Source organism: Schistocerca nitens, chromosome 8 (assembly GCF_023898315.1).
Source record: "Schistocerca nitens isolate TAMUIC-IGC-003100 chromosome 8, iqSchNite1.1, whole genome shotgun sequence".
Classification (NCBI taxonomy): Eukaryota; Metazoa; Arthropoda; class Insecta; order Orthoptera; family Acrididae; genus Schistocerca; species Schistocerca nitens.
The window spans coordinates 223,687,907-223,711,677 of NC_064621.1; the positions used below are offsets into that span (position 1 = coordinate 223,687,907).

The window sequence follows — 23,771 nt, forward strand, 5'->3', positions numbered from 1 at the left end:
TATTGAAGTTAAACATAAACAGTGAGAAGAAACTCCAATATGTATACTTTTCCATGCTTGTGATACAAATTTAACTTGATCCATACAACATACACTGAGGTGACAAAAGTAATGGGCTATGTCCTAATATTGTGTCGGACATACTTTCGCCCAGTGTAGTGCAGCAACTTGATGTGGCATGGACTCAAGAAGTCATTAGAAGTCCCCTGCAGAAAAACTGAACCATGCTGCCTCTATAGCTGTCCATAATTGTGAAAGCATTGCTGATGCACTACCTGGCCTCTCAATTATGTCCCACAAAGGTTTGATGGCATTCAAGTCACATGATCTGGGTGGCCAAATCACTTGCTCAAATTGTCCAGAGTGCTCTTCAAACCAATTGTGAATAATTGTGGCCTGATAAATGGTGCACTGTCATCCATAAAAATTGTTATTTGGGAACATGAAGTCCATGAATGGCTGCAAATGGTCTCCAAGTAGCTAAACATAACCATTTTGAGTCAAGGTTCTTTTCAGTTGGACCAGAGGACCTAGTCAATTCCATGTAAACACAGCATACATGATTATGGAGCCACCACCAGCTTGCATAATGCCTTGCTTGATAACCTGAGAACATACATCCCCACAACACCAGAGGCAAACTCGACTTTGACATACCAAGACACAGACTCACAAAGACTGCAAACTCACACAAAATAATGAGTTTAAAACTCTTCAATAAACTTCCAGCATCTGCTCGGTCACTGACCAATAATATTTTCAAACGTAAGGTTTATGACTGGCTTCTCAAACACCCATTTTATAAGATAACAGAATATTTTGAAATAAGCATTGACATTAGTATATAAGAATATTCCTAAAAGAAAAAGAATTAAATTGTAAAAACTTTACTGTAAAGTTATTGTTAATTGTATATTGTTAATTGTATATTTAATGTTCAGACCTATTCCGCTGTAAGTGGTCAATGGTGAATAAACTGAATACTGAATACTGAATACTGAATACCTGGATTAACAGCTTCGTGAGGTCTGCATCACACTCCAACTCTATCATCAGCTTGGGACTGATCTGACCAGGCCATGCTTTTCCAGCTGTCTAGGGTCCAATCGACATGATCAAGAGCTCAGGAGATGTGCTGCAGGCAATCTTGCACTGTTAGAAAAGGCTCTTGTGTTGGAGTCTGCTGCCACAGCCCATTAATGTCACACTGTCCTAACAGATACGTTCGTTGCATGGCCCATTGATTTCTGTGGTTATTTCATGCAGAGTTGCTTGTCTGTTAGCACACTGCAGAGTTGATTGTCTGTTAGCACTGACAACTCTACACAAATGCTGCTGCCCTTGGTCGTTAAGCGAAGGCCATTGGCCACTGCATTGTCCCTAGCGAGATGTGATGCTTGAAATTTGGCATTCTTGGCATACTCTTGCCACTGTGGATCTCAGAATATTGGATTCCCAAACAATTTGTGAAACGAAATATCCCACATGTCTACCTCTACCATTCTGTGTTCAAAGTCTGCTAATTTCTGTCATATGGCCATAACCACATCGAACACCTTTTCACAGGAGTACCCTGAGTGCAAATGGCAGCTCCACCAATCCATTGCCCTTTTATACCTTGTGTACATGACACTACCACCATCTGTATAAGTGCATATCACTATCCCATGACTTTTATCACATCAGTATGTACTGTCTACAGAGCCAATAAACATTACATTATTAACTTTCTGCTTAACCAACTGAGTAGGAAATGAAACATTTTTCACTAGTGATAAAGATTCAGCAAACTGTGAATTTATTATTCTTACACATGCACAGACTTTATTCAAGTAGCTTTTTAACTGCCTACGACATCAAATACAAGGAAAAAGAAATCAGCTGGAAGTTAGACATCACACAGTTACCATGCTCCAGAGAAGAATTAACATACCTGCTGCAGAGCCGGTGGTGTCACCTCACTCTGCTGCTGTAGAGACATTTCTCGCAGTTGAGCCTCCAGCTGTTCCTGCTGCTCTCGCTGAAGAAATTAATATGTTAAAAATTCAACTATGGTGTATTTCATAGACAGAAAAAATGAATCTTTTGTTACTGTGAGGTCAGTAAGTCCTCACACGTACAATGGGTGTAGCTGCATTTAAAATGTATAAAAACATTTATTGATTGTCATTTCAAACTTTATATTGGGTAATATTCTGTCACTAAATTGCAAGAAATGAGTGCTGAAAGTAACAACAAAATGTTTTACACTCATTACAAGAAGGTGGAGCAAATATAAACAGACCTAAATATATTTTTGTTTGAACATTACTTGACTTTAGTCATTAAGGGGCCACACAAAGAACTACAGTATTATGAAAAGGACAGATTGCTACTCATCATATTTAGGAGACCTTGAGTCACTCAGAAGCACAATGAAAAGACTGCTATACATTTTTGGTTTCACCGAGGAGGTCTTCTTCTGAAGTAGAAAACACACACACACACACACACACACACAAATCACTGTCTCCGTCTGCTGTGTGTGTAAATGTACAGGGAGTAGCAATCTATCTTTTTCATAATTTTTAAATTCATTCCTGAAATTTGCTCACAATAAGCAGGAAATCCATGTTTGAGCCCCAGTTTGACACTAATTTCCCTATGTTGCTTTAGGTAGTACATCTATGCCTAGTACAGTTAAGTGGAATTTCAGGAATAAATTTCAATATTTGAAACTTTGGTCCATCATCAAATATAAAAATTTTATAATATTGTTGCTATTCCATCTTGGACTTTCCACTGTTTGATTTTGCCATGTAAAGAACTGTAATACATTCATTTTTGTCTGTTCTGCACTTCCTTTCTTGTTTTCCTGTAACTATTCATTATTATGATGTTTTCACCTTCTTTCTTCTGCCTAGGAGCAATTTCTCTTCCCCAGTTCTTGTGTAACATATGTTTCTATTGTTCACGTTTACTAGTTATATATTTTATTCTTTTTCAAAATAATTAAAAATTTCTTTAATGGGCCACATGTCCAAAGAACTGAAATGCCCTGGGTTCTTTTGTCCCAGCAAACATCTTTTCACTTTAATGATTCATACAGACATCTTCACTTTTAATACCTATACTTAATTTCTCTGTTCTCAGTAGCTTTGAAATGTTCTATTACTTTAAGGTCTGATATTGTAGCTGATTTATTGATTATATTTACTGCAAGTGCTATAAGTCAATTTACATGCTATAATAAATTAGGATCCGACAGTTCTTTTGCTCAGTTAACAAACTATATGATACCACTGAAATTCTGGCTAGATTTGAATTGGTTTTCATATGTGAATTATATATTCCATGACTATGGATGTTCATAGAGTTTTACAGTCATTGGGGGCAATTTTTCCTCAAAAATAATTTTCTGTTTATGTATCAACATATTCTCATGCTAAATGATTAACAACAACTGCTCTGAAAAAAAATCTACATTAATTTTACTATTTTTACCATTCAGTATCAAATGCAGACAAAAGTTTCAAACTTTTTTACCTGCAACCTTTATCATCAGCCAATATTACAAAAATATTCAAATGAGTACATATCTCTAAAAGACATTCTGTAAACTAAATCTCATATATTACCTAAAAAAGGGACATTATATTAGTGTTATTGTGACTTATGGAATGTTCTTGATGATTCAAAAAATAACAGTATGTCACATGTTATGGTTGGTTGGTGGCAAATGAGTCTGATTCAGTTCAGGTCAGACTTGTCTATACTGCTTTTACACTGCTTGAATTAACACTAGAGAAGCTCTTCACAATACGTGATTAGCTCTAAGTTTTATTTTTTGATATTTACCTGTCATATTGTGAAAATACATTGAGAGAGAAGAACTATTATCTCCATACAGTGTCATTTCACAACCTGCACACCTTTGGACATTGATGCCATCTTAAAAAGGTAAGTTAAATTTTTACTATTGTTCAATGTTACCTTCATTGCAGTTGAATATACACTACCTGGTAAAGTGTAAATGTATTTGTGGAATGCCGATGTGAACTATAACCATAAAATTTTAACAACAGCAAGGGAGAAGTGCCACATGTGTCAGATGGAATATTAATAGTTTTTCTATTACAGGGAAGACACACAAAAGAAAATTTACATTGATAAATATTATGTATGCAGTATGCTGTGAAGAAGCTTGGAAGCTAGATGCTGAAGAAATACTGATTTGCATTTCGAAGCTGCAAAGGAGGTTTATGCATACAAAGATGATGAATAAATGAAAATAGATAAGCAATCTGATGATCTTCACAAGCAACTATGGAAACAAAGTAAAGATAAGTGTTTACTATTTGTCAAACTTAGCATTATGTGCAGCAAAATACTTTTAAATGAGTGTAATTAATGAAGCAGAAAGTAAAGCAGTGGGTGGGGTTGTAGATGCAAGCCACAATATTATTGAAAACTTAAATGATATCTCAGAGGGCTAGAAGCCAGATCAAAGAAATATCTTAAGTATAATATTGGGAAAACTGGGGAATATACGAACAGAAATTAAATCTAGTAACACTAATTTAGAAATCCAAATAAAGTCTAACAGTAATGCTCTCAATATACAATTACAAGAGATAGTGAAGGAGAAGAGTGAACATTTAGTTCAACATAATCTACATTTGGAGGAATTGAATCTAACATAAAAGGCTATTGACGAACAGGTAAATAAATTCACAGGACACAAAACTTTCTTTGTACAGTATAGTGGAAAAAAATATCACATCTAAAGTTAGACCTGCTGTTAATGAAGATCCTTTAATTCAAACAGATACTACCATTTTGTGGTATAGGAAACATGTGTGGATCTAACTTCACCATGTATGAACTTACCTGCAGTAGAAAGGAGCGGAATGTCAGAATATATTTACAGATATTTTTGAGGAAAAGTTATTAGAAGCAAATCTGAATTGAGGGCAGAACTATACACAGAAAATATTTGTAGGAAAAGCAGCAGCTGTAACTTTATGTTGACAGACAGAAACAATAAACAAAACTCCATCCACAACAGGCTACTGCAAAAACTTTGGTTTTAGAAGTCTTAAACAATCTTGCAATTTGAAACATGGGGAAACGTGTCTTAGCTGGATTACTAGCAGTACATTGTGGTCACAAACATTGCTCAGGAAAGAAAGCTTAGATGATGTGCACAACAGATGTTAAAAATAGCAGTCATAGTGATGACAGAACTAGAATCGACAAGTGACACAGTTTATGAAATAAACAGAAACTAAAAGAGTGATACAGATGAACCATAACAATAGAGTCTTCAGCAGATCACATGTGCTTTATGTAACATGGGCTTCGCTAATCCAGGGCCATGATGCTCTTGCAGTATTTCTTAGAAATTTTCAAATTTCTGTACTGCATGTCTTCCCCATCTCACCTTTATATGTTTTTATGACTATCTCTCACTATCAATGTGTCTTCTTTTTACTCATCTAATAATCATGCTGTAGTTATGTAGTAGCCAAATAATCTCACAGCAACCCTCACATACATGAAACTGAAATTGCATCTAAGAAAGAAAATATAACATCTGTTGCTGTTTAAGCCAGAAGAACTTAACAGAGAAAATAACGTGAGTTATATGGAAATGCAGCCTTTCTCAGCAAATCTCAATAATGCTTTCTCAGGTTATCAGCAGTCAAGGCATTGTTCAGGAATTCTAGTGTGTGAGAGCTTTATGGTGTTTATGAGATATGTTGGAAATATGAAAATTCTTATGCTTGCTATATTAACACTATTTGCAATGTGCTGAAGGCAAATGGTAATGAAAATAATAATGTTTTGGGAAACTTATGTGCATTCTGAAAAGAAATTTGGATTTTTACATAAGGATAAGTCAGAGAAAATGTTCTTGTTTATTTTGATTACAGTCAACCAGTGAGAGGAACACCAAAGTTTCTTGTACTTACTGAATGAAAAACATTTAAGAGGAATGAAAATGTAAGATTTTTGCAATATATGTGAAGTCTGTTACTGGTGTACTGTTGTTATAAGAGAAAGGCATAAAGGAGAATGGTGTTTTTTCAGACCAATTCAAATCAATGATTATAATAAAGGTACATGAAAGATAAGTTATGATGTAAAATATATTTCTTGGTTCAAAATACATAATGTAAATTTTAGGGCACTTTTTATATCTGGGGTATATTTATGTGAACTTTATATCCATAAAGTGTTGTTTACGATGTTTACATTGAGACAATGTTTATGATTTTCTGTCAAATTATTATGATGGTGTGTTAGGGACTGTTTTGTAATGCATTGTACTTTTGTTTATGATGGTATACTACATATGATTGACAGTAATAACTATGAGGAATTTACGTAACACATTGCTATTCAGTATTGGTCTATGATTATACTACTGATGTTTATCAAGTTTACAAGATGGTTCTGACATATTGGTAAAATCTGAATTTCAGTTAACACCTATGTGATGAGCTAGTCTTGGTATGAAATGGCTTGTATGAAGTATTAAATATAATGCTGTTGCTGATTATAAAATGTTAATCTTTAAAACTGTCTGACAATTAAATGCATGGATGCATATACGAGGGTTGGAACTTTAATAGTGGCAACTATTTATTTACAGCTCATACAAAATAGATAAGTGTTTCTAAGTATTACTGACCTTCAAAGTAGTCACCAGCATTGTGTATTACCCATTGCCAGCGATGTGAAAGTTGTAGGATACTCTTAGCAGTGCCAGTTTTGTTGACAGTTCGAGCGGCGTGGTCTATTGCCCGATAAATTTGTAGCAGTTCTGAAGCAAATGCCGTGAAGTGTTTCCTTCAGTTTAGAAACTCAGTTAAAATTACGATGGCTTAAGTCAGGGTAGTGCAGTAGGCGGTATAGCATTTAGCAGCCCCATTAGTCAAACAAATCAGTAACAGCTTGCACTATACGTGCTTGAGCATTGTCCTGCAAAATGATGGTCAGGTCCTGCAGAAAGTGTCATCACTTCTGTCTCTAAGCTGGTCGTACATTGTGTCCAAAAATGAACAGCACAGAGACAGACGTGATGACACTTTCTGCAGGACCTGACCATCATTTTGCAGGACAATGCTCAAGCACGTACAGTGCAAGCTGTTGCTGATTTGTTTCACTCATGGGGCTGCTAAGTGCTATACCACCTACTGCAATCCCCTGACTTAAGCCCTCGTGGGTTCAACTCAATTTCTAAACTCAAGGAAACACTTCAAGGCATTCGTTTCAGAACTGCTACAAATTCATTGGGCAATATACTGCGCCGCTCGAACTGTCAACACAACTGGCACTGCTAAGAGTATCCTATGACTTCCACATCGCTGGCAACGGGTTATACACAATGTTGGTAACTACTTTGAAGGTTAGACATCATCATCATCTTGGACAGTTTCCAGCCACTGGCTGGGTCTGTCGGGAACACAAGCCTCTCCATCGTGTTCTATCTTTCCACCATTCCCCCTCTTCCACCTTCGTCCAGTTCTCTCCTCTTCTCGTCACACATTCCTTCACTCCCTTCACCCATCTATCTCTTGGTCTTCCTCTGGGCCTCTTCCCCTCCAGTTGCAGATCAAACATCCTCTTTGGAATTCTTCCCTCATCCATTCTCTTCATGTGTCCATACCACTGCAGTCTTGATTTTTCTATCCTGTCCTGTACTGGTTCCTCCGTTAGTCTTTCCCTCACATACACATTTCGCAATCTGTCTCGTCTTGTTACACTCAACCTGCTCCTCTGGAACTTCATTTCACTAGCCTGTATTCTACTTTTGTCGCTTTTGTGCATTACCCATGTCTCACTTCCGTATGTCAATATGGGGACAAAGTAGGTTCGGTATATAATTCCCTTGGATTTCTGTGGCACCTCCTTGCTCCAAATAAGCCCCCTAATGCATCTGTCGAACTGCCCTGCTTTTCTGCACCTTTCATTTATTTCCATTGTGTTTCCCCCCTTACTTTCAATCATGCTTCCCACGTACTTGAAGTTCTCTACCACTTGTAGTTTTTCCCCTCCACAAGTTATATCCACATTTGGCCTATTCTTCTTCCTTGTTGTGACAATTATTTCACTTTTCTTTGCAGAGAAATGCATTCCATATCGTGCTGCCGTTGCCTCCCATACATCTAACTGCACCTCCTTCTCGCAATTTCCCATAACATCAGGTCATCGGCAAAAAGCACTGCTTTCATTTTATGATATCCAATTGCATCTAATACTTGCTGTAGGATTTCATCCATAACAATAATAAACAATAAAGGCGAAAGTGCACTTCCCTGTCGCAGCCCATTTTCCAGCTTGAACCATGCAGTACGTTCCCTCCCCACTTTCACACAACTCTCACTTCCCTCATACATTTTTCTGACTTTTCGTGTTATCTCTTCATCTATCCCTTTTGCGTTCAGCACATCCCAGAGCTTGTCCCTACAGATACTGTCATACGCCTTCTCAATATCTAAAAAGGCCATGATTAAGTCCTTCCCGTACTCATAGTGCCTTTCCTGCAGTTGCCTTACCGCAAATATGAGGTCCGTTGTTGATCTTCCCGGTCTGAAACCGTACTGCTCCTCTTGCAGTCTACTTTCAATACTGCTTCTTATTCTCTTCTCCAGGATCTTTTCATAGATTTTTCCACAGTGGCATAGCAGGGTGATTCCTCTGTAGTTCTCACATCTCCTTTTATCCCCTTTCTTGAAGATCGGGACTATAATTCCTTTCTTCCAATCCTCAGGAATTCTGTTCTCCTTCCACACCACCCTCAGCACTCTGTATAGCCACTGGGTTCCTACTACTCCTGCTGCTCGTATCATATCCACTGTTACTTCGTCCCAACCTGGTGCCTTGCCCCCTTTCATCCTCTTTATGGCTTCTTCCACTTCATTCCAAGTTAGATCATCAATTTCCCCACCATTATAATCGTCTGCTGCCTTAGGCTCTCCATCGCTGTTAGTTACCCGCTTGGTGGCATTCAACAGATCTTCAAAGTACTCCTTCCAAATCTTTTTGAGCTCATGCATTTCCTCCACAACTATTCCATTATTACCCATGATCCTCAGGCACTCGCTTCTGTCATTTCTCTTATTTATTACCACGGCGTAAAGTACTTTTTTGTTCCCTTCACTGTCCTCTTCTAACATTCTTGTCCATTTTTCCATCCACTTCTTCTTCTCCGCCCTTACTATGGTCTGTGCCGCTTTCTTGCTTTCCTTATATTTTACCCTAGCTTCCTCTGTTCGGGTCTGGAACCATTCTCTGAAGGCTTTGTTCTTTCGAAGTACTGCCTCTTTACATATGTTGTTCCACCATGGGGTTTCCTTACTTCTCCTCTTTGTGCCAGTTCTTCCGCACACAGTCTCAGATGCCTCAACTAGAGCCCTCTTAAAATCTCCCCATTCTTCTTCCACTGTTCTCTGATCTTCCTTTGGCAGCTTCTTCCTGATCAGTGTCTGGTACTGGGTCCTCCGTTCATCCTCTTTCAGCATCCATGTCTTCAACCTTTTCTCCTGTATATCTGTTGCCCTCCTATCTTTTTTCTCTCTCAGGGTGGCTACCAACAGCTGATGGTCACTGTCTAAGGCCTCAGATGGAATGACCTTAACATCTGTGAGGGTGCTCATCATCTGCCTATCCACTAGTACATAGTCTACTACTGAAGTTTGGGACCAGTCTCCACTTGAAGGTTAGTAAAATTTTGAAAAACATATCTATTTTGTATGAGCTGTAAATAAATAGTTGCCACTATTAAAGTTCCAGCCCTCATAGTTAAAAAAGTAGGGGATTGTTTGGTGCTAAAAAAAAAGGGGAATCACTATGTTGAAAAGAATATAATGCCGCTCCCAGGATTGGAATGACTCGTTACCTTCTCCCTTAAAACCCACATCCTTTCGTCTTTCCCTCTCCTTCCCTCTTTCCTGATGAAGCAACCGTAGGTTGCGAAAGCTTGAATTTTGTGTGTGTGTGTGTGTGTGTGTGTTTGTGTTTGTTAGTGTCTCTATCAACATACCAACACTTTCGTTTGGTAAGTTACATCATCTTTGTTTTTAGATATATATAATACACAACGAGGCTGAAAGCCTCAAGACAAGGGTGAATAGACAAACATAAACAAGATGCATTTATTATTATTATTATTATTATTATTATTATTATTATTTAAGTGGCTGAAGGCCCACAGTTGATTTTGCAAAATCCAAAAATACATAAAATCCAGTAAAAACAAGAATTTTTTAAATCATTGACTATGATAGATTATAAACAGACAATTAAACACTGGTGAGATGGACAATAAAGAAAATGGCACTCAGAAGCCTCCAGGGAGGTCGGTCTGCCCTTGTTCACTTAGGTGAGACAGGTGGTGAGCCGAACTACACTTGATCTGTCGGAACCCAACCAGGTGACAGCCACGGACCAACCAACAAAATCACTTGCTTGCTACCAATTGGTACATGAGAACTCAAACACAAAAGTTACAAACGTGATTATCCACAATGAAATATACACCATGTTGGACAGTGACAACAGGTGAGGAAAGGACGCTGCCTGAAATTACGTGAGTGGCCAGGGCAGGTAACCGGAACACTAAGGCAGAAAATTCCACTGGTAAACTTGAATTTGAAATACAGTAATATAGTTAACTTCACCCAAAAAGAACATGGCTTAAATTTATGTTAGTGGCCAGGGCAGGTAACCAGAACACTAACGGCCACAAGGCAGAATATTCCGCTGGTGCACTTGAATTGTAGTCAACCAATATAGTTAATTGCACTGCATGGCAGCTAAATTTCAGCAATAGAAACACTCGGTGTTGCTCACAGGAAAAAAGCTCCCCAACAGCGAACCACCGAAACGAACCACACAACATGAGGACAGCTGAAACCACTACTCAACTTTGACGTCCTGAGTCGGTGAACCATGAAGCTTGTAGTGATCGGACAGCTCCACACACGCTCCGGCACTGTGCAGGAACCGCCAGCGGACCCAGCCGACTGCACCGCGCAGAAATAACTTCCCTGGTCCGCAGCAACTGACCGACTCACTCAGAATGCCAGCAACATTTAAAATAGTCGTCAGTGGACATGACGCCCTCTACACACACAACCTGACAAACACTTGCATGAAGGCCTGAATGATACCCAACAGTAACTAAGCATGCACAAAGACACAAAGACAAATAGGGAGTCGATGCCTACGACATCAAATACAAGGAAAAAGAAATCAGCTGGAAGTTAGACATCACACAGTTACCATGCTCCAGAGAAGAATTAACATACCTGCTGCAGAGCCGGTGGTGTCACCTCACTCTGCTGCTGTAGAGACATTTCTCGCAGTTGAGCCTCCAGCTGTTCCTGCTGCTCTCGCTGAAGAAATTAATATGTTAAAAATTCAACTATGGTATATTTCATAGACAGAAAAAATGAATCTTTTGTTACTGTGAGGTCAGTAAGTCCTCACACGTACAATGGGTGTAGCTGCATTTAAAATGTATAAAAACATTTATTGATTGTCATTTCAAACTTTATATTGGGTAATATTCTGTCACTAAATTGCAAGAAATGAGTGCTGAAAGTAACAACAAAATGTTTTACACTCATTACAAGAAGGTGGAGCAAATATAAACAGACCTAAATATATTTTTGTTTGAACATTACTTGACTTTAGTCATTAAGGGGCCACACAAAGAACTACAGTATTATGAAAAGGACAGATTGCTACTCATCATATTTAGGAGACCTTGAGTCACTCAGAAGCACAATGAAAAGACTGCTATACATTTTTGGTTTCACCGAGGAGGTCTTCTTCTGAAGTAGAAAACACACACACACACACACACACACACACACACACACACACAAATCACTGTCTCCGTCTGCTGTGTGTGTAAATGTACAGGGAGTAGCAATCTATCTTTTTCATAATTTTTAAATTCATTCCTGAAATTTGCTCACAATAAGCAGGAAATCCATGTTTGAGCCCCAGTTTGACACTAATTTCCCTATGTTGCTTTAGGTAGTACATCTATGCCTAGTACAGTTAAGTGGAATTTCAGGAATAAATTTCAATATTTGAAACTTTGGTCCATCATCAAATATAAAAATTTTATAATATTGTTGCTATTCCATCTTGGACTTTCCACTGTTTGATTTTGCCATGTAAAGAATTGTAATACATTCATTTTTGTCTGTTCTGCACTTCCTTTCTTGTTTTCCTGTAACTATTCATTATTATGATGTTTTCACCTTCTTTCTTCTGCCTAGGAGCAATTTCTCTTCCCCAGTTCTTGTGTAACATATGTTTCTATTGTTCACATTTACTAGTTATATATTTTATTCTTTTTCAAAATAATTAAAAATTTCTTTAATGGGCCACATGTCCAAAGAACTGAAATGCCCTGGGTTCTTTTGTCCCAGCAAACATCTTTTCACTTTAATGATTCATACAGACATCTTCACTTTTAATACCTATACTTAATTTCTCTGTTCTCAGTAGCTTTGAAATGTTCTATTACTTTAAGGTCTGATATTGTAGCTGATTTATTGATTATATTTACTGCAAGTGCTATAAGTCAATTTACATGCTATAATAAATTAGGATCCGACAGTTCTTTTGCTCAGTTAACAAACTATATGATACCACTGAAATTCTGGCTAGATTTGAATTGGTTTTCATATGTGAATTATATATTCCATGACTATGGATGTTCATAGAGTTTTACAGTCATTGGGGGCAATTTTTCCTCAAAAATAATTTTCTGTTTATGTATCAACATATCCTCATGCTAAATGATTAACAACAACTGCTCTGAAAAAAAATCTACATTAATTTTACTATTTTTACCATTCAGTATCAAATGCAGACAAAAGTTTCAAATTTTTTTACCTGCAACCTTTATCATCAGCCAATATTACAAAAATATTCAAATGAGTACATATCTCTAAAAGACATTCTGTAAACTAAATCTCATATATTACCTAAAAAAGGGACATTATATTAGTGTTATTGTGACTTATGGAATGTTCTTGATGATTCAAAAAATAACAGTATGTCACATGTTATGGTTGGTTGGTGGCAAATGAGTCTGATTCAGTTCAGGTCAGACTTGTCTATACTGCTTTTACACTGCTTGAATTAACACTAGAGAAGCTCTTCACAATACGTGATTAGCTCTAAGTTTTATTTTTTGATATTTACCTGTCATATTGTGAAAATACATTGAGAGAGAAGAACTATTATCTCCATACAGTGTCATTTCACAACCTGCACACCTTTGGACATTGATGCCATCTTAAAAAGGTAAGTTAAATTTTTACTATTGTTCAATGTTACCTTCATTGCAGTTGAATATACACTACCTGGTAAAGTGTAAATGTATTTGTGGAATGCCGATGTGAACTATAACCATAAAATTTTAACAACAGCAAGGGAGAAGTGCCACATGTGTCAGATGGAATATTAATAGTTTTTCTATTACAGGGAAGACACACAAAAGAAAATTTACATTGATAAATATTATGTATGCAGTATGCTGTGAAGATGCTTGGAAGCTAGATGCTGAAGAAATACTGATTTGCATTTCGAAGCTGCAAAGGAAGTTTATGCATACAAAGATGATGAATAAATGAAAATAGATAAGCAATCTGATGATCTTCACAAGCAACTATGGAAACAAAGTAAAGATAAGTGTTTACTATTTGTCAAACTTAGCATTATGTGCAGCAAAATACTTTTAAATGAGTGTAATTAATGAAGCAGAAAGTAAAGCAGTGGGTGGGGTTGTAGATGCAAGCCACAATATTATTGAAAACTTAAATGATATCTCAGAGGGCTAGAAGCCAGATCAAAGAAATATCTTAAGTATAATATTGGGAAAACTGGGGAATATACGAACAGAAATTAAATCTAGTAACACTAATTTAGAAATCCAAATAAAGTCTAACAGTAATGCTCTCAATATACAATTACAAGAGATAGTGAAGGAGAAGAGTGAACATTTAGTTCAACATAATCTACATTTGGAGGAATTGAATCTAACATAAAAGGCTATTGACGAACAGGTAAATAAATTCACAGGACACAAAACTTTCTTTGTACAGTATAGTGGAAAAAAATATCACATCTAAAGTTAGACCTGCTGTTAATGAAGATCCTTTAATTCAAACAGATACTACCATTTTGTGGTATAGGAAACATGTGTGGATCTAACTTCACCATGTATGAACTTACCTGCAGTAGAAAGGAGCGGAATGTCAGAATATATTTACAGATATTTTTGAGGAAAAGTTATTAGAAGCAAATCTGAATTGAGGGCAGAACTATACACAGAAAATATTTGTAGGAAAAGCAGCAGCTGTAACTTTATGTTGACAGACAGCAACAATAAACAAAACTCCATCCACAACAGGCTACTGCAAAAACTTTGGTTTTAGAAGTCTTAAACAATCTTGCAATTTGAAACATGGGGAAACGTGTCTTAGCTGGATTACTAGCAGTACATTGTGGTCACAAACATTGCTCAGGAAAGAAAGCTTAGATGATGTGCACAACAGATGTTAAAAATAGCAGTCATAGTGATGACAGAACTAGAATCGACAAGTGACACAGTTTATGAAATAAACAGAAACTAAAAGAGTGATACAGATGAACCATAACAATAGAGTCTTCAGCAGATCACATGTGCTTTATGTAACATGGGCTTCGCTAATCCAGGGCCATGATGCTCTTGCAGTATTTCTTAGAAATTTTCAAATTTCTGTACTGCATGTCTTCCCCATCTCACCTTTATATGTTTTTATGACTATCTCTCACTATCAATGTGTCTTCTTTTTACTCATCTAATAATCATGCTGTAGTTATGTAGTAGCCAAATAATCTCACAGCAACCCTCACATACATGAAACTGAAATTGCATCTAAGAAAGAAAATATAACATCTGTTGCTGTTTAAGCCAGAAGAACTTAACAGAGAAAATAACGTGAGTTATATGGAAATGCAGCCTTTCTCAGCAAATCTCAATAATGCTTTCTCAGGTTATCAGCAGTCAAGGCATTGTTCAGGAATTCTAGTGTGTGAGAGCTTTATGGTGTTTATGAGATATGTTGGAAATATGAAAATTCTTATGCTTGCTATATTAACACTATTTGCAATGTGCTGAAGGCAAATGGTAATGAAAATAATAATGTTTTGGGAAACTTATGTGCATTCTGAAAAGAAATTTGGATTTTTACATAAGGATAAGTCAGAGAAAATGTTCTTGTTTATTTTGATTACAGTCAACCAGTGAGAGGAACACCAAAGTTTCTTGTACTTACTGAATGAAAAACATTTAAGAGGAATGAAAATGTAAGATTTTTGCAATATATGTGAAGTCTGTTACTGGTGTACTGTTGTTATAAGAGAAAGGCATAAAGGAGAATGGTGTTTTTTCAGACCAATTCAAATCAATGATTATAATAAAGGTACATGAAAGATAAGTTATGATGTAAAATATATTTCTTGGTTCAAAATACATAATGTAAATTTTAGGGCACTTTTTATATCTGGGGTATATTTATGTGAACTTTATATCCATAAAGTGTTGTTTACGATGTTTACATTGAGACAATGTTTATGATTTTCTGTCAAATTATTATGATGGTGTGTTAGGGACTGTTTTGTAATGCATTGTACTTTTGTTTATGATGGTATACTACATATGATTGACAGTAATAACTATGAGGAATTTACGTAACACATTGCTATTCAGTATTGGTCTATGATTATACTACTGATGTTTATCAAGTTTACAAGATGGTTCTGACATATTGGTAAAATCTGAATTTCAGTTAACACCTATGTGATGAGCTAGTCTTGGTATGAAATGGCTTGTATGAAGTATTAAATATAATGCTGTTGCTGATTATAAAATGTTAATCTTTAAAACTGTCTGACAATTAAATGCATGGATGCATATACGAGGGTTGGAACTTTAATAGTGGCAACTATTTATTTACAGCTCATACAAAATAGATAAGTGTTTCTAAGTATTACTGACCTTCAAAGTAGTCACCAGCATTGTGTATTACCCATTGCCAGCGATGTGAAAGTTGTAGGATACTCTTAGCAGTGCCAGTTTTGTTGACAGTTCGAGCGGCGTGGTCTATTGCCCGATAAATTTGTAGCAGTTCTGAAGCAAATGCCGTGAAGTGTTTCCTTCAGTTTAGAAACTCAGTTAAAATTACGATGGCTTAAGTCAGGGTAGTGCAGTAGGCGGTATAGCATTTAGCAGCCCCATTAGTCAAACAAATCAGTAACAGCTTGCACTATACGTGCTTGAGCATTGTCCTGCAAAATGATGGTCAGGTCCTGCAGAAAGTGTCATCACTTCTGTCTCTAAGCTGGTCGTACATTGTGTCCAAAAATGAACAGCACAGAGACAGACGTGATGACACTTTCTGCAGGACCTGACCATCATTTTGCAGGACAATGCTCAAGCACGTACAGTGCAAGCTGTTGCTGATTTGTTTCACTCATGGGGCTGCTAAGTGCTATACCACCTACTGCAATCCCCTGACTTAAGCCCTCGTGGGTTCAACTCAATTTCTAAACTCAAGGAAACACTTCAAGGCATTCGTTTCAGAACTGCTACAAATTCATTGGGCAATAGACTGCGCCGCTCGAACTGTCAACACAACTGGCACTGCTAAGAGTATCCTATGACTTCCACATCGCTGGCAACGAGTTATACACAATGTTGGTAACTACTTTGAAGGTTAGTCATCATCATCATCTTGGACAGTTTCCAGCCACTGGCTGGGTCTGTCGGGAACACAAGCCTCTCCATCGTGTTCTATCTTTCCACCATTCCCCCTCTTCCACCTTCGTCCAGTTCTCTCCTCTTCTCGTCACACATTCCTTCACTCCCTTCACCCATCTATCTCTTGGTCTTCCTCTGGGCCTCTTCCCCTCCAGTTGCAGATCAAACATCCTCTTTGGAATTCTTCCCTCATCCATTCTCTTCATGTGTCCATACCACTGCAGTCTTGATTTTTCTATCCTGTCCTGTACTGGTTCCTCCGTTAGTCTTTCCCTCACATACACATTTCGCAATCTGTCTCGTCTTGTTACACTCAACCTGCTCCTCTGGAACTTCATTTCACTAGCCTGTATTCTACTTTTGTCGCTTTTGTGCATTACCCATGTCTCACTTCCGTATGTCAATATGGGGACAAAGTAGGTTCGGTATATAATTCCCTTGGATTTCTGTGGCACCTCCTTGCTCCAAATAAGCCCCCTAATGCATCTGTCGAACTGCCCTGCTTTTCTGCACCTTTCATTTATTTCCATTGTGTTTCCCCCCTTACTTTCAATCATGCTTCCCACGTACTTGAAGTTCTCTACCACTTGTAGTTTTTCCCCTCCACAAGTTATATCCACATTTGGCCTATTCTTCTTCCTTGTTGTGACAATTATTTCACTTTTCTTTGCAGAGAAATGCATTCCATATCGTGCTGCCGTTGCCTCCCATACATCTAACTGCACCTCCTTCTCGCAATTTCCCATAACATCAGGTCATCGGCAAAAAGCACTGCTTTCATTTTATGATATCCAATTGCATCTAATACTTGCTGTAGGATTTCATCCATAACAATAATAAACAATAAAGGCGAAAGTGCACTTCCCTGTCGCAGCCCATTTTCCAGCTTGAACCATGCAGTACGTTCCCTCCCCACTTTCACACAACTCTCACTTCCCTCATACATTTTTCTGACTTTTCGTGTTATCTCTTCATCTATCCCTTTTGCGTTCAGCACATCCCAGAGCTTGTCCCTACAGATACTGTCATACGCCTTCTCAATATCTAAAAAGGCCATGATTAAGTCCTTCCCGTACTCATAGTGCCTTTCCTGCAGTTGCCTTACCGCAAATATGAGGTCCGTTGTTGATCTTCCCGGTCTGAAACCGTACTGCTCCTCTTGCAGTCTACTTTCAATACTGCTTCTTATTCTCTTCTCCAGGATCTTTTCATAGATTTTTCCACAGTGGCATAGCAGGGTGATTCCTCTGTAGTTCTCACATCTCCTTTTATCCCCTTTCTTGAAGATCGGGACTATAATTCCTTTCTTCCAATCCTCAGGAATTCTGTTCTCCTTCCACACCACCCTCAGCACTCTGTATAGCCACTGGGTTCCTACTACTCCTGCTGCTCGTATCATATCCACTGTTACTTCGTCCCAACCTGGTGCCTTGCCCCCTTTCATCCTCTTTATGGCTTCTTCCACTTCATTCCAAGTTAGATCATCAATTTCCCCACCATTATAATCGTCTGCTGCCTTAGGCTCTCCATCGCTGTTAGTTACCCGCTTGGTGGCATTCAACAGATCTTCAAAGTACTCCTTCCAAATCTTTTTGAGCTCATGCATTTCCTCCACAACTATTCCATTATTACCCATGATCCTCAGGCACTCGCTTCTGTCATTTCTCTTATTTATTACCACGGTGTAAAGTACTTTTTTGTTCCCTTCACTGTCCTCTTCTAACATTCTTGTCCATTTTTCCATCCACTTCTTCTTCTCCGCCCTTACTATGGTCTGTGCCGCTTTCTTGCTTTCCTTATATTTTACCCTAGCTTCCTCTGTTCGGGTCTGGAACCATTCTCTGAAGGCTTTGTTCTTTCGAAGTACTGCCTCTTTACATATGTTGTTCCACCATGGGGTTTCCTTACTTCTCCTCTTTGTGCCAGTTCTTCCGCACACAGTCTCAGATGCCTCAACTAGAGCCCTCTTAAAATCTCCCCATTCTTCTTCCACTGTTCTCTGATCTTCCTTTGGCAGCTTCTTCCTGATCAGTGTCTGGTACTGGGTCCTCCGTTCATCCTCTTTCAGCATCCATGTCTTCAACCTTTTCTCCTGTATATCTGTTGCCCTCCTATCTTTTTTCTCTCTCAGGGTGGCTACCAACAGCTGATGGTCACTGTCTAAGGCCTCAGATGGAATGACCTTAACATCTGTGAGGGTGCTCATCATCTGCCTATCCACTAGTACATAGTCTACTACTGAAGTTTGGGACCAGTCTCCACTTGAAGGTTAGTAAAATTTTGAAAAACATATCTATTTTGTATGAGCTGTAAATAAATAGTTGCCACTATTAAAGTTCCAGCCCTCATAGTTAAAAAAGTAGGGGATTGTTTGGTGCTAAAAAAAAAGGGGAATCACTATGTTGAAAAGAATATAATGCCGCTCCCAGGATTGGAATGACTCGTTACCTTCTCCCTTAAAACCCACATCCTTTCGTCTTTCCCTCTCCTTCCCTCTTTCCTGATGAAGCAACCGTAGGTTGCGAAAGCTTGAATTTTGTGTGTGTGTGTGTGTGTGTGTGTTTGTGTTTGTTAGTGTCTCTATCAACATACCAACACTTTCGTTTGGTAAGTTACATCATCTTTGTTTTTAGATATATATAATACACAACGAGGCTGAAAGCCTCAAGACAAGGGTGAATAGACAAACATAAACAAGATGCATTTATTATTATTATTATTATTATTATTATTATTATTATTTAAGTGGCTGAAGGCCCACAGTTGATTTTGCAAAATCCAAAAATACATAAAATCCAGTAAAAACAAGAATTTTTTAAATCATTGACTATGATAGATTATAAACAGACAATTAAACACTGGTGAGATGGACAATAAAGAAAATGGCACTCAGAAGCCTCCAGGGAGGTCGGTCTGCCCTTGTTCACTTAGGTGAGACAGGTGGTGAGCCGAACTACACTTGATCTGTCGGAACCCAACCAGGTGACAGCCACGGACCAACCAACAAAATCACTTGCTTGCTACCAATTGGTACATGAGAACTCAAACACAAAAGTTACAAACGTGATTATCCACAATGAAATATACACCATGTTGGACAGTGACAACAGGTGAGGAAAGGACGCTGCCTGAAATTACGTGAGTGGCCAGGGCAGGTAACCGGAACACTAAGGCAGAAAATTCCACTGGTAAACTTGAATTTGAAATACAGTAATATAGTTAACTTCACCCAAAAAGAACATGGCTTAAATTTATGTTAGTGGCCAGGGCAGGTAACCAGAACACTAACGGCCACAAGGCAGAATATTCCGCTGGTGCACTTGAATTGTAGTCAACCAATATAGTTAATTGCACTGCATGGCAGCTAAATTTCAGCAATAGAAACACTCGGTGTTGCTCACAGGAAAAAAGCTCCCCAACAGCGAACCACCGAAACGAACCACACAACATGAGGACAGCTGAAACCACTACTCAACTTTGACGTCCTGAGTCGGTGAACCATGAAGCTTGTAGTGATCGGACAGCTCCACACACGCTCCGGCACTGTGCAGGAACCGCCAGCGGACCCAGCCGACTGCACCGCGCAGAAATAACTTCCCTGGTCCGCAGCAACTGACCGACTCACTCAGAATGCCAGCAACATTTAAAATAGTCGTCAGTGGACATGACGCCCTCTACACACACAACCTGACAAACACTTGCATGAAGACCTGAATGATACCCAACAGTAACTAAGCATGCACAAAGACACAAAGACAAATAGGGAGTCGATGCCTACGACATCAAATACAAGGAAAAAGAAATCAGCTGGAAGTTAGACATCACACAGTTACCATGCTCCAGAGAAGAATTAACATACCTGCTGCAGAGCCGGTGGTGTCACCTCACTCTGCTGCTGTAGAGACATTTCTCGCAGTTGAGCCTCCAGCTGTTCCTGCTGCTCTCGCTGAAGAAATTAATATGTTAAAAATTCAACTATGGTATATTTCATAGACAGAAAAAATGAATCTTTTGTTACTGTGAGGTCAGTAAGTCCTCACACGTACAATGGGTGTAGCTGCATTTAAAATGTATAAAAACATTTATTGATTGTCATTTCAAACTTTATATTGGGTAATATTCTGTCACTAAATTGCAAGAAATGAGTGCTGAAAGTAACAACAAAATGTTTTACACTCATTACAAGAAGGTGGAGCAAATATAAACAGACCTAAATATATTTTTGTTTGAACATTACTTGACTTTAGTCATTAAGGGGCCACACAAAGAACTACAGTATTATGAAAAGGACAGATTGCTACTCATCATATTTAGGAGACCTTGAGTCACTCAGAAGCACAATGAAAAGACTGCTATACATTTTTGGTTTCACCGAGGAGGTCTTCTTCTGAAGTAGAAAACACACACACACACACACACACACACACACACACACACACACACACAAATCACTGTCTCCGTCTGCTGTGTGTGTAAATGTACAGGGAGTAGCAATCTATCTTTTTCATAATTTTTAAATTCATTCCTGAAATTTGCTCACAATAAGCAGGAAATCCATGTTTGAGCCCCAGTTTGACACTAATTTCCCTATGTTGCTTTAGGTAGTACATCTATGCCTAGTACAGTTAAGTGGAATTTCAGGAATAAATTTCAATATTTGAAACTTTGGTCCATCATCAAATATAAAAATTTTATAATATTGTTGCTATTCCATCTTGGACTTTCCACTGTTTGATTTTGCCATGTAAAGAATTGTAATACATTCATTTTTGTCTGTTCTGCACTTCCTTTCTTGTTTTCCTGTAACTATTCATTATTATGATGTTTTCACCTTCTTTCTTCTGCCTAGGAGCAATTTCTCTTCCCCAGTTCTTGTGTAACATATGTTTCTATTGTTCACATTTACTAGTTATATATTTTATTCTTTTTCAAAATAATTAAAAATTTCTTTAATGGGCCACATGTCCAAAGAACTGAAATGCCCTGGGTTCTTTTGTCCCAGCAAACATCTTTTCACTTTAATGATTCATACAGACATCTTCACTTTTAATACCTATACTTAATTTCTCTGTTCTCAGTAGCTTTGAAATGTTCTATTACTTTAAGGTCTGATATTGTAGCTGATTTATTGATTATATTTACTGCAAGTGCTATAAGTCAATTTACATGCTATAATAAATTAGGATCCGACAGTTCTTTTGCTCAGTTAACAAACTATATGATACCACTGAAATTCTGGCTAGATTTGAATTGGTTTTCATATGTGAATTATATATTCCATGACTATGGATGTTCATAGAGTTTTACAGTCATTGGGGGCAATTTTTCCTCAAAAATAATTTTCTGTTTATGTATCAACATATCCTCATGCTAAATGATTAACAACAACTGCTCTGAAAAAAAATCTACATTAATTTTACTATTTTTACCATTCAGTATCAAATGCAGACAAAAGTTTCAAATTTTTTTACCTGCAACCTTTATCATCAGCCAATATTACAAAAATATTCAAATGAGTACATATCTCTAAAAGACATTCTGTAAACTAAATCTCATATATTACCTAAAAAAGGGACATTATATTAGTGTTATTGTGACTTATGGAATGTTCTTGATGATTCAAAAAATAACAGTATGTCACATGTTATGGTTGGTTGGTGGCAAATGAGTCTGATTCAGTTCAGGTCAGACTTGTCTATACTGCTTTTACACTGCTTGAATTAACACTAGAGAAGCTCTTCACAATACGTGATTAGCTCTAAGTTTTATTTTTTGATATTTACCTGTCATATTGTGAAAATACATTGAGAGAGAAGAACTATTATCTCCATACAGTGTCATTTCACAACCTGCACACCTTTGGACATTGATGCCATCTTAAAAAGGTAAGTTAAATTTTTACTATTGTTCAATGTTACCTTCATTGCAGTTGAATATACACTACCTGGTAAAGTGTAAATGTATTTGTGGAATGCCGATGTGAACTATAACCATAAAATTTTAACAACAGCAAGGGAGAAGTGCCACATGTGTCAGATGGAATATTAATAGTTTTTCTATTACAGGGAAGACACACAAAAGAAAATTTACATTGATAAATATTATGTATGCAGTATGCTGTGAAGATGCTTGGAAGCTAGATGCTGAAGAAATACTGATTTGCATTTCGAAGCTGCAAAGGAAGTTTATGCATACAAAGATGATGAATAAATGAAAATAGATAAGCAATCTGATGATCTTCACAAGCAACTATGGAAACAAAGTAAAGATAAGTGTTTACTATTTGTCAAACTTAGCATTATGTGCAGCAAAATACTTTTAAATGAGTGTAATTAATGAAGCAGAAAGTAAAGCAGTGGGTGGGGTTGTAGATGCAAGCCACAATATTATTGAAAACTTAAATGATATCTCAGAGGGCTAGAAGCCAGATCAAAGAAATATCTTAAGTATAATATTGGGAAAACTGGGGAATATACGAACAGAAATTAAATCTAGTAACACTAATTTAGAAATCCAAATAAAGTCTAACAGTAATGCTCTCAATATACAATTACAAGAGATAGTGAAGGAGAAGAGTGAACATTTAGTTCAACATAATCTACATTTGGAGGAATTGAATCTAACATAAAAGGCTATTGACGAACAGGTAAATAAATTCACAGGACACAAAACTTTCTTTGTACAGTATAGTGGAAAAAAATATCACATCTAAAGTTAGACCTGCTGTTAATGAAGATCCTTTAATTCAAACAGATACTACCATTTTGTGGTATAGGAAACATGTGTGGATCTAACTTCACCATGTATGAACTTACCTGCAGTAGAAAGGAGCGGAATGTCAGAATATATTTACAGATATTTTTGAGGAAAAGTTATTAGAAGCAAATCTGAATTGAGGGCAGAACTATACACAGAAAATATTTGTAGGAAAAGCAGCAGCTGTAACTTTATGTTG

General features: G+C 37.4%; 1 protein-coding gene across 5 annotated transcripts in view; it reads right to left on the reverse strand.

Annotated features, from left to right (window-relative positions):
* Window positions 1-23,771, reverse strand: part of LOC126199283 (mediator of RNA polymerase II transcription subunit 25-like) — a 371,538-nt gene that overhangs the window by 20,748 nt on the left and 327,019 nt on the right. For all 5 annotated transcript variants that reach the window (XM_049936094.1, XM_049936096.1, XM_049936097.1 and 2 more), the window contains 3 exons: window positions 20,676-20,762; window positions 11,298-11,384; window positions 1,934-2,020 (listed from right to left, as the gene is read on the reverse strand). In XM_049936094.1, the coding sequence (XP_049792051.1) occupies window positions 1,934-2,020; window positions 11,298-11,384; window positions 20,676-20,762 (261 nt within the window). The remainder of the gene's footprint in view (window positions 1-1,933; window positions 2,021-11,297; window positions 11,385-20,675; window positions 20,763-23,771) is intronic.